General features: G+C 39.5%; 1 protein-coding gene across 3 annotated transcripts; it reads right to left on the bottom strand.

Annotated features, from left to right (window-relative positions):
• Positions 1–3,620: 3,620 nt before the first annotated feature.
• LOC309720460 (uncharacterized protein) lies at positions 3,621–8,479 on the bottom strand. 3 transcript variants are annotated; one of them, XM_082557430.1, is made up of 5 exons: positions 8,350–8,479; positions 6,582–7,030; positions 6,324–6,432; positions 5,642–5,743; positions 3,621–5,046 (listed from the first exon to the last, which is right to left on the bottom strand). In XM_082557430.1, the coding sequence occupies exons 1-4, from the start codon at positions 8,366–8,368 to the stop codon at positions 5,652–5,654; spliced, it is 669 nt and encodes a 222-aa protein (XP_082413556.1). In that variant the 5' UTR covers positions 8,369–8,479; the 3' UTR covers positions 3,621–5,046; positions 5,642–5,651. The 3 variants fall into 3 exon arrangements, with proteins under 3 accessions (XP_082413556.1, XP_082413557.1, XP_082413555.1); XM_082557431.1 differs by having other exon boundaries at positions 3,621–4,665; XM_082557429.1 differs by having other exon boundaries at positions 3,621–5,743.
• Between the last annotated feature and the right edge of the window lie 7,455 nt (positions 8,480–15,934).

Genomic DNA, 15,934 nt, shown 5'->3' with positions numbered 1-15,934 from the left:
AGTATGCAGCCCTGCTAAATAAATGACATGACAATGTCTGTGAAGCTGGATTTAAAAAAAAAAAAAGCACTCAAAGTGTTTAGTACATGTTTGGCCCTTTCTTGTGCCAATACAGAAAGTGGCATCACTGGGTTGGTTGGGTAGTTGGTTTGTTTCAACAATAGACACAAAACAGTTTTTAATGGTAACAAACTAGAGGTAGAACCAATAATTCAGAGGAAAATAACTGCACACATCAGTTTAAAGGTGTCACTTGTACTGCTCCTGGGTGCAACAACTATTAAGAAACAAAGGGTATGCTGTCCACTCTCCCTCTTTCTCTTTTACTTTTATTGTTATGTTACTCATCAGCTTGTTTGTTCACTGTAAATTTCACCAGAATTACCCCCCCCCCCCCCCACACACACACACACACACACTGTACATATCTCTAAACACTTGTATACATGTCTCCGTACAATTTTTTCTATTAATATTTCTGTACAGTGTTACCTGTATATAGAAACTTCATTTGCTTATGTATATAGGACCACTTTGTGTCTTCCTTCTATATCTCATGTAGATATCTTATATCTTACCCAAATTTCTAATTCGTGGGATAATAAAGGTTTATTCTATTCTATTCTAAGCAGTAAGTGGTTCTTTGCTGTTTGACTAGCTGCAAAGGGCCGTTTTTCTGGAGAAATAAAAAATGTGATTGAACATAAGCACATGTGACAAGCTAATAGTAAAAAACTAACATTCTTCTCCCACCCCCATTCTCTGCGGCCTGCTGGAGCGGGGGGCTAGGAGGAGGAGTTGGCCGTCCGACTGGGGTCTGGAGTGTGGGGCCTCCCTGCTGCTGCGGAGTCGGGGCGGTCTGCCTCTCCCCACCGCAGGGAAAAGGCTAACACCACCTGGGTCTGGGTACAGTTCCCCCCTCCAGGGGCAAGGGTACCTAGACCCGGTTCGTAGAGTACGCAAGGTTTGGAGGCCTATCTCCCCCCACCACTCCCCCTGCCAGTGGCGGACTCCCTCAGGTGTCGGTGCGTTGGTGGTTCTTTGTGTCTGGGGGTGGGCGTCCGGGTACACACCGGCTCACTCCTTGGCGGCCGCTTATCGGGGCCTGGAGCCTGGGGCTCGCTCGGGCCACTTCGGAGGTGGGGTGCCCCCGGCCTCTCGGCCTGGGGCTCGGATGAATCCCTGGCCAACGGTATCGTACTTAAATCAGACTACTGAACCAGCCACATCAGCCTATTGTGAGGTCTGTTTAAAGTAAAAATGAACTGCAGGTTCTTGAGAATTGGACTATGAGCACAGAAACACATGTTCGTACATACAGCTGTAGCAAGCTTACAGTAATTTTAAATAGTCTGCAGAGAAATGTGTGATTTACACACCGGGAGGAGATGCACCACAAGGCTGGATAGCTTGGTTGATCTCTGGATTGTGGTGGCATATTCTTTTGAAAATGGTTATTCCTGTTGCGTTGACTGTTAACATTGATTTGCTCACTTGTAGGATGCAGTTTACTGTGTGTGAGATCAATGAGAAGATAATCGCAAGCATGTTTAGTACATTTATCAAGAGTGAACTTTTTCAGCGATAGGAGGTGAATGACATGACAGAAGCTTTGTGCACATGGTGCATGGGTGGACATTTTAAGTACAAAAACAGCAAAAAGGAGGGATTGTTAGAGTGAATTGTTAAAAATTGCCCTTTTTCTAATTTTAATATGAATATTGCATGTTATAGTATTCATATATATCCACATAGTATTCAGTGCCTTTTAATCATAATATATAGTGTGGCAAAAATATTTGATCGTTTTGTTAATATTTTAACGTGTGACATTTATTCAGAGGTAATGTTTGAAGTATTTCTTTTACCCAGAAATCTTTTAGTCACCTTTAGTAACTAAATGTATACCAAATATTATTACTATTACTTATTGCACTTGAATCTCTCAGTACACAGTACAAATTCACACGCTGTGCTGTCACACATTTTCCGAGACAGGATGTGTTTCTATGTTCTGTCTCTGAGAACAAGATACAGTGACCACAGATTGAACCTCACATAAACTTAGGTCACGGTAGGTTTAACCTTCATCTGTAGGTTTCAGTTTTCAAACAACTTGTCTGTGGTGTCGTCGCTGTGTCTGACCACATTAGCACATTATGAACTTTTAAGAAGAACATGCCGCTAAACATCCTGTTCTGATTGGGGAGGGGACCAGAGAAAACTACAGAGTCTGACATTGTTTTGGCAAAGTTACACACCGATTCAATATTGATTTTAGTGACCTCTGATTGGCGTAATCAGGTGTCATTACTGCCGACGTGAATTATGATTTTACTGATTTTACGTTTACCCTTAGCCAGCAGTTTTAAATTTCCTTCAATGTCGCCTGCTCTGGCCCCTGGAAGACAATAGACTATGGTTGCCGGTGTCTCTAGCTTCACATGTCAGCTAGCGGGGACTTCGCTACCTTTGCCTGCTCCAACTACAGGGGCCTGGCTAGCTATGGGTGTCTCAACGGTGTCTCAAGGGTGCGAAGCCAATTCAGCCTCCAGAGCTGCAAATAGGCTACATTTATTACAAGTATCATTACTGCTAAAGGAGGGTGAGGAGTAATTAAACATCTGACAAAATGAGCAGGAAATTGCAGGAGGGACAGGTGAAGACTAACAGTTTTTATTGTTAATACAGCCCTGATCAAAAGTTTAAGACCACTTAGAAAATGGCAAAAAAAAAAAAAAATCATATTTTACATGGTTAAATCTTAACAAGATTCCAAGTAGATGCAATGCAATTTGTTGAAAACAACTCAGCACCATTACAACAGCACCATTACACCTCCTCCATGCTTCACGGTGGGACCATCTGTTCACTTTTTCTGCGTTGCACAAAGACACTGCAGGTGGAACCAAAGATCTGAAATTTGCACTCATCAGACCAAAGCATAGATTTCCTTGTGTTTCTTGGCCCAAACAAATCTCTTCTGCTTGCTGCTTTTCCTTAGTTGTGGTTTCTTAGCATCTATTTCACCATAAAGGTCTGATTTGCACAGACTCTCTGAAAAGTTGAGCAGTAGAAATATGTCCGCTACTGGAACTCTGTGCAGCATTTGTCTGGGCTCTAATCTGACATGCTATTAACATGCAATTTCTGAGGCTGGTGACTGAGATGAATTTATCCTCAGCAGCAAAGTTGAATCTTGTCAAATAGGGATGTCAGCTGTGCACCAACCTGACTTCTGACAAACACAGGTGATGGTCCCAACCGCATTAGGAAGGCAAGAAAATCCACAAATGAACCCTAACAAGAAAATACGTGTCAGAGAGAAGGTGGCCAATGATAAAGATAAGTAATCTTCTGTGATACACTACTACAATTCAGACCGGTATATCCTGCCTGTCATTCTGTGACAGCTGGGATGGACTCCAGCTCATCAGTCACACTAGATAAGTGAAGGAAAATAGATGGATGGATGAAATATATCTTATATGTAATAAAATGTATTTTGTATTTATGTCGTTAAAAATGACAAGTGATGGAATTTAGCTCAGTTGACTCAAATGCTTCAGTATACCTCTACTACACTATGTTACAGACAAATACTGATGTACTGCAACGACTACATTTTTCTAAAATCTTTATTTACTTAGATTTAAATACAAAATGGCATACTGTTACAAAAGAAAGAACAAACAAACAATCCAACGAAAATTATCATTTTGTATGATTCTGATGAAATCAAGGATACACTGTAGTATTAAACATGCCTTTATGGGATGAGAAAGTCCTGCCATTACATAAGGGTCTTAAGTTAGATGTATAAGGTACTCAGAACAGGAAACAGACAGATTTTTTTAGAAATGGGTCTGACAGGAAACAGATGGCATAAACAAATAAGACCCTTATAAAATATAGAATGCTACAGATTAAGCTACTGAAAAATTAAAAAATCACGTAATCATTTGAAGAAGTAAAATCCAACAACACATAAAAGTAAACACCATATATCTCATAGGTGAAAACAAAAAAACAACAGTGACACTGGTTATTTAGCTTAACTTTTGACTTATGTAATGTATAACTTTTTAATGCCCTTGATACTTTTATTTTACAGTTTGTACAGTTACTTTGCAGGGAGATTCACAAGGAGCAACTCAGGCAAGCACGGAGATTTGATAGGTGTCTGTGTTTACCAACGTCCAGGAGCACCACGGATTCCTCAGTTAGATAAATAAACTTTTTTTTTAAATGTTCTTTCCATTTCTGTATTTTCTAAATAATCCTCAATGCAATTCCCAGTTTCACTGGTATATGTTGTGTGGTAAATACACAAAACAAATATTTAGCAACTGTTTAAAAATCTTTCACCAGTCATGCAAGAAGAGTCAACAGCCTATTTTCTTGCTGTTCTCCTCTCCATTTCTAAGCGTTGCTTTCAGGTGCCCTTTTTTGTCCTGGTTTGTTCCCAGGTTCTTGAATTAACTTAAACTTGGCAAAGGAATTCAACCACAACAGTTTTTTTTTAAAAAGCACAAACTTTGAAAGGTATCGAAAGTTTGTTAACTTGTAGGATGAAAAGACTGGTGAACACACATACAAACTTTGCATTTTTTAATCAAACAGAAAAAATAAGAAAAGAAAAAGCAGGGCGGACAGATGCAGATCCTGCAAAAAAGTAAGTAAAAGTTAATCAAAGTCCACAACACACCCCTCCTAAGCAGGATACAAATTATAGTCTCCTAGTTGATAAGCATCTAACCCTTTCCACCTCCACCTGCACAACCTCAAAATGTGGACTCTTATCTCTCAGTCTGCAATATTGTCTTGACCATTGGATGAAGGATGATACAACTAAGGAACCTTTGGCTCTTATTTGACATCGGTGTGGCACTGGTGGCTAGTACAACTTCATTTTTTTCACTCTTGTGAAATATGAGAAAGCCACATCCAGACATCTGTGTGCATAAGATTTTTGAGTCCACCAGAATAATCTAATACAATCGTGACATAATGTTAATGAATATATCCCAGACAGGAACTGGGGACCTGCGGGGGAAAAAAAAATTACTTTGGGCGCCACCACCTTAATACTGCAGACACTGCCAGCCCTAAAAATATAAAACTGTGCATACATTAATTCATATTTAGATAAATAGATTTATAATAATAAATAATAATAATGGATTGCATTTATATAGCGCTTTTCAGGACCCCCTGTTTATCTTTTTGCAAGCTTGATGAGATATGTGCATGCCATTTGTTACATTTTTTTTTTTAACATTGATTAGTACTGTACACCAACTACAAATATTTTTGACTTTAAAATGGTGTAAAACACAAGTTTAAACTCTTTTATTTATAATGTAAAGTACTGGCACATATACTTCTTTGAATGTCAATTTTTAAACAAGGTATAGCCAACAAAAATATGTCCCTGTAATAAGACTTAGCAAAATTCAGGTTTCAATATGATTTAGTTTACTGAAGTGTGCAAAATATTGTCCAAAAATGCTCTGCTCATGTGGGTTATAATTATAATGTATTATTATGTATTAAAAAATAAATAGTCTGTAGAATAAAAATTTAGTTTCCAAGGGGCTTTCTGCCAATTAGACACATTGTTTGACATAAAATAACTCACCTATTCTTCTTCAAATATCAGTGGTGTTGGTGTCAGTGGTATTGGTACGGAGAAGAGTGAGCGTGACAGCTGAGTCTGAGCCACAGGGTTGAGCTGTTTGGCCTGGCAGCAGGCCGGCAGATGCAGGAAAAAGTATTTAAGTAGACATATGTACAGGGGGGGCAGGGTCAGAGGCTGACTAGATTTTATTCTTTGTTGACAGAAAACAAAACTAACGCAGGGAAACAAATATGCTCATAAGTACCATGTGAAACAAACATTACTTTATGGTGATAATGGATACATTTTCATAATAATAATAATAATAATAATAATAATAATAATAATAACTGAAGTTTAGTCATGGCCCAGAATCATCATTACCTTTCTTCCCTTCTCCTCTGCTAGCACAGTTGCGCATAACAAGGTATAAAGCACAATCACTTAATTCTCATTATCACTTGTAGTAATATAAACTCAGAATACAGACAACATGGTCAGGTTAACATGCATTGTAATTACATGTTTCTTTTCATGCTAGATTTATACAACTAATACTGTGTCTTAACATTCCAATAATATTTTTGTGCAAAAAATATTTGACATGTAAAGAGTTAATGGAAAGACAAAAACAAGTTGTGGATTGTAATTTATTAATCATTTTTATAATCTGTACTGAATGCAGGTTAAAGTGAACAGATACCTGGGGGAACTTGGTGACTCTCACTTTTTGCAGGAGGACTGGATTGCTCTTTCAGGATGTATTTTATGATCAGTAAGATCAAGACCACGATAAAGGCAATTCCAGCCCACTAAAATGAAGAACAGAGAAAGGAAACAAAACATTAAAATCAAATATGTCATAAATGTTGTTCATAAACCACATTTTGTAGAAAGCAAATGACCTCATCTCACATATCAATTCTCACTCTAAAGTTTTAAAAAACAGAATTTTACGTACCTGAGAGTAAACGTACCAGTCCTGAGATTTCTTCAGTCTGTCCTGATATGAGGTACCATTTTCTGGTTCACACCATTTCAGTGGGGCAGCTGTGTCAACAGCTACATACTTGCCTGACCAATCAGTCATTGCACAAGTAATGTAGCTGCCATTAAAGAGCAGCAGGATTGTCCACAAAAATGCAGGGATAGATCGGCGTAAGATTGTCTCTTTATTGTCTGTGTCACATGAGAACTTCTGTCCTTGCAATAAAGCCATCAGCACATAGGCCAAACCTCCAGGAATGATGAAGAATGTAGCAACAAAACCACCATTCAAGTATGGCCCTTCACAGGGGCACTCAAATTCCAGCTCCACTAACTTTTCAACGGCCATCATAACAAGTGCAAACAAAACATTTGATGCAATTGGGCCATTTTGAAATATTGTTTTCAATATTTTCAGCCACCCTGAATAGACAAAACCAAAAATTAAAGTCAGAGAGATAACAAGTTTATAATTCCAAAGATACTTTTTGTGATATATTAATACTAATCATAAACAATTACTCCCACAATGGATTACAAATTGCCTTCAATGTCAACCTGATAATGGAAAAAAAATGTGCACACCGTATAAACTACAAAAAACACTGAGAGAGAAGCTTTATTGATGGTCACATACACACACACACACACACACATACACATATATATATTAGGGGTGCAACAATACTCGTATCAACATTGAACTGTTCGATACAGTGCTTTCGTTTCGCATATGTATCGAATAATACAAATTTTTTTATTTATTTTATCAACTTTTCTTCTGACATGCTGTCTATGTTAAGTGCTCAGTGGATCTGCATTCGACTACTCTGCCTAGGCTGCACTGTCGCGTGCAGATCCACTGAGCGCAGCGCAAGCTAGCAAGACAGAAGCTAAGCTCGTTGCAACATGGCAACTGCCTCAACGCTACCCGAAGTTGAACCTCCACCACCCTCATTCAAATCTGGCGTTTGGAACTATCTTGGTTTTCATGTGAAGCATGACCCTGATGGTAAGTGCGTCATGGACAAAAGTAAAACAGTATGTCGGATGTGCCACTAAAATATATATTTATAATTTTAATAACTGACAAATTAAAAAGGCATGAAAATTTTTTTGTATTGAAAAAATATCGAACCGTGACACCAAAGTACCGAACCGTGAATTTTGTGTATCGTTGCACCCCTAATATATACATATATATACATACATATGTGTGTGTGTGTGTGTTTCCACCTTCCATTGTATACTCATTCTTCTGCATTAACTCAAACATTTTCTGTGTCACCAATACTAATTAAAGATGTCTTTCTTTTAGTTGAGACCATAAATTTTTCTATGTCAACAGTAAGGAGTACGGAGTAGATTGTTTGTAAAGTAGGCAAGGAGGAAAAGGAAAAAGCTTTCAGAAAAATAAATAATCAAGTGAACTACTGAAAATTCTGCTTAAGTACAGTAACAAAGTATTTTTACTTTGTTACTTCCTACTTCTGTACTTTTAGTCCATGTCAGTCCATGAGCAGCAAACAGACAAAGAGCTTTGTAAAAAATCTCAGATGAGATAAATATATTACAAATACTTCTTTTTCACCAATTTTGTATAGTACTAATTCTGATTTAATTATTAATTTCTGAATGAAATGATATGCCTTACAGTTTTCTGATGCTTTTTAATTCTTTGACGTTACAACCAGCATTATATTTAAATTCTTAAATATTTATAAAGATTAAGTTGCACCAACCTGGTAATGTTTGATCCATCTCAGATATATTCTACTACTTGTTAGATGCTCTATCCACTGAACACTGACACAGTATACAAAAAACTGAAACTGAGTTTCAGTTTTTCATCTCAGTCATAATAAGACACGCCTCTCTTCTTCTTCTGTTTATAGTTTCTTTTTCTTTTTAGTTTACTGTTATGTAACACAGTTAGGGGAATTGTTGAAAAGATTATATCAATGGGCCAATAGGTTCGACTATAGGAGCACAGTGGTGTGTTTAAATGAGAAACAGAGACAGGAATGTAACTCAAAAGAACCAGCCGACTTTAGTGAAATAACCCATAGGTTCGACAAGCACAGGTTAAAGGCACTTTACAATTGTGGAAAAGAAAACTTACAAAAAATGAAACAAAAGTAAGACACATAAAACTACTACTTTCGCGGCCTCGCAGTTTCACAGATTTTTTTTATGCAATTTTGAGTGCTTTTTTTTTTTTTTTTTTTTTACAGCGCATTGTGTTCTGCATCATGATTGGCTGTAGAGCATTGTCAATCAATTGCATGCCGTGTCTCCTGTCCAGTACAAAATGTGTTCAGCTTGTTAAATTTACTTAAATCTTTGATTGCTAGCAGTGTGACTCTGAAATGCTGTACTGTATTTTTGTAAGTTTCTCCCCAACAAAGCCTGTTTGAGCTCCCTGGGCGACCACTCCCTGGAACCATACTGAATTTCACCAGAGAAACAAACACACACACACACACACACACACACACACACACACACACACACACACGCACACACATATGCATGTGTGTGCATGTGTTTTATATTGTTTACATATATTGTTTTACACACACACACACATGCACACACATATGAAGAGAGAGAGAGTATGTATAGTATGCAAACGGCTACCAAACAGCCATCATAATTCGTCATGCAATGAGAACAGGACAAATCAACAATTGACAATGACTAATTAATATTAAAATCTGTAACGTAAGGTATTGTTAGGAGTTTAGTCTGTTGCTGTTACTATTTTTACCATTTCTTCTTGGAGCAACTGTAACCCACATAATTTCCTTAGGGATTAATAGAGTATTCTGATTCTGATTCTGATTGTTTCAGGACACATGACCTGCCATTATCCAATGACACATCTGCTTACCTGTGTCTTTTGCTTGTTTCTCCTCCTCTTCTTTTGTCTTTTTTCTAAACTCAGCACCTGATGGCTTTGAATTTTTCTTGTCCATCTTCCATTGGTGTTAATTTTGCACTCCAGTATGAACACCCATCCCCCAACTCGAGGATGGCCACAACATAACCTAATAGACCTACATCTTAGTTCACAGATTCACTTTGTCTAGGGTGCATTTCTGGGATTTCGCACAACCCAGGATTCAAATCATGAATACATAATGGGCTTGGATTTACAACATTATGAATGAAATGTGCTCTATTTGGAAGCAGCAGGTCTCCCTCCCCTTTCGACAGGTTGTGTGTGAGACTTTAAATCATCAAACTATAAACTTTAAATTGTTATTGATCCCTTTACCCAAAGACCTAAAGTGTATATTTATTTTCTTACTCTTCTTATATATATTGTTTGTTTACCTGCACTGCTGTAACTGGAGCCTCGTTGTCTCGTCTCTCTATATGTACTGGACTGTATGTAGCAGAGTTGACAATAAAGTTTACTTTGACTTCAGCAGCAAGCAGGCGCACCAAGGGCTCTTGCGCTCACTTTTCCCATATGGAACTTTGAAAAAACTGCAAATTATAAGTCTGTATCATAATGTCTGGTGTTTTCGTGTTTGTTGGTTTGTTATTATTTTTGTTTTATTTTGTGAGTTGGTTATTAGATGCCGCTCCAGCCAGCCAGAGAATCCCCCGCCGCCCCGCTCTCTCCTCCCTGTGCAGCAAGCAGCAGGCGCACCTCGCAAACGGAGGGTGCCCTTACTCCCAGCAAATAGGCGATAGAAAACCGATCGGTGCCTATGCCATTCCCAATATGCGCTAGCATGGCGTTGGGGCAGCATGAGAACGAGCATTTTTTTTCTCTTTTTGCCGATGCCCGTGATGACACTCCCAACCACAATGCCGTCCCGGGCAGACGCCCATGTCGCCCATATCAACAACCACTACTGCTTGTTGTTCCTAGAGTATTTAAAAGTAGAATGGGAGGCAGAGCCTTCAGTTTTAGGGCCCCTCTTCTGTGGAACCAGCTTCCAGTTTGGATCCCAACACTCGGGAAACGTAGGTCCACGCTCATCCAATGGTGAGCACAAGAGACCAAACAGAGAATGACACCACAGTCTTCTTTTTTTTTGCCTGTCTCGTTTGGCTCTTTTGCCATCAGAATTATTGTCTAAAGGAAAAGAAAGATGGCCAACGAATTTACTTTACCAAATGGACCAAACCAGCCTTGCCGTATTGGTCTATTTGATTCACCTTTTATTGTTTATTTTATTTTCATTTGTTAAATACGGGACAGACTTGACAGAAAGGGGAGAAAGAATGAGGGAAAAAAAACAGTGTGCAAGAGGAACGGTGATAAAGGGCAAAAAACAAAAGCCAACAAAATAAGCAGACAAAAAATACATATACCTATCAATCACCTGGATCACCTGTTGAGAAAGAAAAAAGAGAAAACAAGCAGAAAAAATGAGCAACATAATAAACAACATCATCACGATGATCTGGGAATATAACAGTAAATACTAAATATTAAACATTATTGTGCAGTACGTAAGATCAACAGCACACAGTGTGCTTTGAGGTAGGAGCCAAAAAGGGTGTAGTTTGTGTGTGTGAGCACCCGTGTGTACACCTGTGAGCATGGACGTGCTTGTATTTAAAAGGTTCCTTCATGTAATGATCTGATAGAGGGGGTGGGGGGCCACAGCCCCGTCCTCCAGGGCATGAAGCAGGTATGGAGGAGATCAAGACTCCAGACATCCAGAGGCCCTCAGAACACCAGAGACCAAGGAAGACCAACAGAGGGGCAGCCGCGCCACTGTCCCAGAAAGAGCTGAGGAGAGTCCCAGATAAGGGTTCACTCAGCAGCCGCGGAGCAGAAGCCAGGGGGAGTTGCAGTGACGTGCCCGTGAGCTCCGCCGGCAGCCAGCTGTGCCAGAGTGACTGAGCCCCAGGCCGAGAGGCCGAGGGCACCCCACCCCCGAAGTGGCCCGAGCGAGCCCCAGGCTCCAGGCCCCGACAAGCAGCCACCAGGAGTGAGCCAGTGTGTACCTGGATGCCCATCCCAAGACACAAATAACCACCAATGCACCGATGTCTCAGGGCGTCTGCCACAGGCAGGGGAAGTGGTGGGGGGAGATAGGCCTCCATACCTTGGAGGGCCTGAGATATCCCCAGAGAGGTGGCATCTGATACCTGACCTGACATATAGACACACATACAAACATCATATTCCTAACGTGGAGACAGACATAAATAGACACTGTACACACAATCACACTCCCCAAGCGTACTCTAAGCCCCCAGGTCTAGGTACCCTTGCCCGATGGACTAGAGGTAGGCCTCCTGAACTGTTGTCAGCCTCTGCCTACCCACAGCGGGTCTCACCTGTTTTGCCGCCCACCGGGTTGGCCGCCAGAACTACGTTTGCTGCCAATAGGGCGGGGGTTGGACTAAAGAACTGAGTTTTTCGTTTTTGTTGTTTAGTGGTGTTGTCGGAGAGGTTTTGGGGTTTATTGTGCACACATTTTAAGTACAAAAACAGCAAAAAGGAGGGATTGTTAGAGCGAATTGTTAAAAATTGCCCTTTTCTAATGTTAATATGAATATTGCATGTTATAGTATTCATATATATCCACATAGTATTCAGTGCCTTTTAATCATAATATATAGTGTGGCAAAAATATTTGATCGTTTTATTAATATTTTAATGTGTGACATTTATTCAGAGGTAATGTTTGAAGTATTTCTTTCACCCAGAAATCTTTTAGTCACCTTTAGTAACTAAATGTATACCAAATATTATTACTATTACTTATTGCACTTGAATCTCTCAGTACACAGTACAAATTCACACGCTGTGCTGTCACACATTTTCCGAGACAGGATGTGTTTCTATGTTCTGTCTCTGAGAACAAGATACAGTGACCACAGATTGAACCTCACATAAACTTAGGTCACGGTAGGTTTAACCTTCATCTGTAGGTTTCAGTTTTCAAACAACTTGTCTGTGGTGTCGTCGCTGTGTCTGACCACATTAGCACATTATGAACTTTTAACACTAGAATTACTGGCCCTTGTTTTTTCCTGGTGCAAGTCCCTACTACTAGATTTACTGACCCCGTGCAAATTTGCCTAAATTCCCCTGAACCTAACACCTCCTAGCACCCTGCTGAGAGGCCTTCAGCTCTATTGTTCTCCTGGTTTTGTTGTGCAAACATACCCTCCCCCAACCCCCAACCAGGAGAGATTCAGGAGACAGAAGAGAACCAGGAGAAGGTCTTTCCTTCCAATCATTGTCAGACTCAACAACAAAGTACCTGCAGCCTACAATACACCATGGTAGTTTTTATGTGCAGTATTTCTCATATGCAATATTAGTTCTTGTCAATCCTTGTCACTACATTGCATACCTGTCCATAAACATATATACACAGAGTTGTACATATATTTATATATCCACACCTTACATAATATACATAAAGTCTAGTTATAGATAGTATATATATATATATATTAGGGGTGCAACGATACACAAAATTCACGGTTCGGTTCGGTTCGGTTCGATACTTTGGTGTCACGGTTCGATATTTTTTCGATACAAAAAAAATGTTCATGCCTTTTTAATTTGTCATTTATTAAAATTATAAATATATATTTTAACTCAAAAGTACAGTTTTTAAATTTAACCCTAACCCTTGTGCGTGTTTTTTATTTTGACAGCGAATGCGCACCTGCGGACCACTTATGTGCAGCCCTGGTTATTTAGCTCGTCATATTGCAGCCACAGAAATTATTTTGTCCATGAAACCATAAAGCTGCACTTTCTTTTTGCCCTATAGTCTCATTTGTCATAACTTTTCCGTTTTGTGGTAAGCTTTTCTTTGGCTGTCACTTCTTCACCCTGACCTGTCTTATTTGGCTCAGCAGAACTGAAATATAAATCCTGCTGCTTTTACACACACACTCACATAAGCTCAGCGATTCTCTGCCCGATCAACCTCTCACATGTTTAAGCTTGCTGCAGGAGATTTCACTTGTCATGTTTGCGTAGTAAGCTAACGATTAATAAGACGATCTCAGAGGAATTGGTGCACAAATTATCATCACTCACAGATCAGTGCTGTCGCTCTCTATACACAGTTCGCACGATTGCAAAGTGAAAGCAAAAAAACAAGCGCAAATTCAAACGCGATTTCAATATGTCACATATTGACAGTGGCTCACAGATGCCAATGACATAATTACCCAGCTACATTTCTGAAAGAATGCAAAAGCATTGACATATATTTTTCCTTCCTACAATAGCCCGACGGGCAGGGAAGAGATAGATTTTGGTAGCCCGACTGAAAAAATCGCTAGCTCCAGGACGTCGGGCTAGCGATATTGCAAGCCCTGTATCTGATTGAGGAATCACTCATCTTTGGAAAAGAGAGTTTATTACAGAGAAATGTCTCTTTCCAAAATAAAAGCTATACTATCCGCTTCTTCTGGGCTATATTCTCAGCAGCATGAGGAGAATCATGTGCTAACAGCTGTCTAAATGACTCGGCTAAAGTTAGTTAGTTGTTTTTGTCTTTGCACTAGGATGATGTCGGCGTAAATGTGCAGTCATATTCGTTGTGTTCCCACTAGTGCTTTCAGGTTAATCTCGTTGAAATGACCTTAACGCCACAACACGGTAAATCTCCGTTAACGAGCTACCGCCGATCGCCCCGTGCATGGGGCTAGACGGCCAACACTTTAACGAGCTAACTGCGCTAACACACTAGTTCCCACCCATGCAATTGAGCATTGCATGTAGGGTTGCCAACTCCCTGAAAAATAAATAAGGGACACCTCGTGGCCAGGACCGGGCGACCCAGTTGTCTTCACCCTTCCCAGTGTGGTGAATTTTCTAGCTCTTTTTTTGTGTGTGAAATTATTTTTTTAACCATTTGACTTGAAGTTGATTTAAGTAGATGCATATTCTATTCTTTGTGATATCAACACATGTGAAACAAATGATCATTTAGCTATTTATTTTTAGCTCAAAATGACAACATTAACACAATAAAACAGGTCTCTTTCTTAAACAGAAGCCTGTCATGCTTAACTTTTGAGAATATAAGTAAATCTTTCTTTAAAAGAACTCTGTCCTGCTTAACTTAAAATAATAGAAAACAATAGAAAGAAAAATATTCTTGTAACAGTGCCAAGCTGGTCAAGAAGGCTCACCAGCGCCTCTTCTTCTTGAGGACTCTGAGGAAGAACCACCTGTCCTCAGACATCCTGGTGAACTTCTATCGTTGCACCATCGAGAGCATCCTGACCAACTGTATAACAGTCTGGTACGGGAACTGCTCTGCCTCGGACCGGAAGGCGTTGCAGAGGGTCGTGAAAACTGCCCAGCACATCGCCGGAGCACCACTTCCTGCCATAAAAGACATCTACAGGAAGCGGTGTCTGAAAAGGGCTGGGAAAATCATCAAAGACCCCAGTCACCCATCACATGGACTCTTCACCCTCCTGCCCTCTGGGAGGCGCCACAGGAGCCTCCGGACTAAGACCACCAGGTACCGGAACAGCTTCTTCCCCACAGCTGTCAGATTCCTGAACTCTGCCTCCTGACATCTGACCCACGTTAAACTCATGGACTGAACATACACACACCCACAATGGACAACTGTACCCTCAAACACACAATAATAACATGGACTGAACCACCACTCACAACCACTAGCACTTTATATAGCCTCTGTAGAAACTATCTACACCCTCACTTATCTTAACTGCACTACTGTATAGCTCTGTGTAAATAATCATTCTGTACATTCGATAATCTTTAATCCTACAACTGTTTACAACTTGCATAGTTCCCATTTCTGTATAGCTGTATATCCCAGATTCTGTAAAGTTATTTATTTCATATTCTGTATAGTTTTTCATATTTATATCCTGTTCATAGCCTGTACATACTTATAGTTATAGAATATTCACAACATACTTCATACCGTGTACATTATAACATACCATAATAGACCCATTTCTGTAATATACTCACATATCTATATTATTGCTAATATATATTGTAATATATCTATATCACTAAAGCACTTCTGGATGGATGCAAACTGCATTTCGTTGCCCTGTACCTGTGCATGTGCAATGACAATAAAGTTGAATTCTATTCTATTCTATTTAGTGCATTTAGTACAATTGGCTTCAGTTGAGGTATTATTTCAGCTTTTCTAATGCTAATCAGCTGCTCCTGTTTGTAAACCCACTTGTTCCCATGATTACGCATCATAACTCATCATCATTATTCACCTATGTATTACTTTTATGTATTAGTCATCTATTTGTTGTAATCATCTATCCTTGCAGTTGTTTATTACACAAAATAAATTATATTATCACACTTCT

This window comes from Aulonocara stuartgranti (genome assembly GCF_965226115.1).
Source record: "Aulonocara stuartgranti genome assembly, chromosome: 13".
Taxonomy (NCBI): domain Eukaryota; kingdom Metazoa; phylum Chordata; class Actinopteri; order Cichliformes; family Cichlidae; genus Aulonocara; species Aulonocara stuartgranti.
The sequence above is the reverse complement of the archived record's forward strand: the minus strand, read 5'-3'. Positions and strand labels throughout refer to the sequence as shown.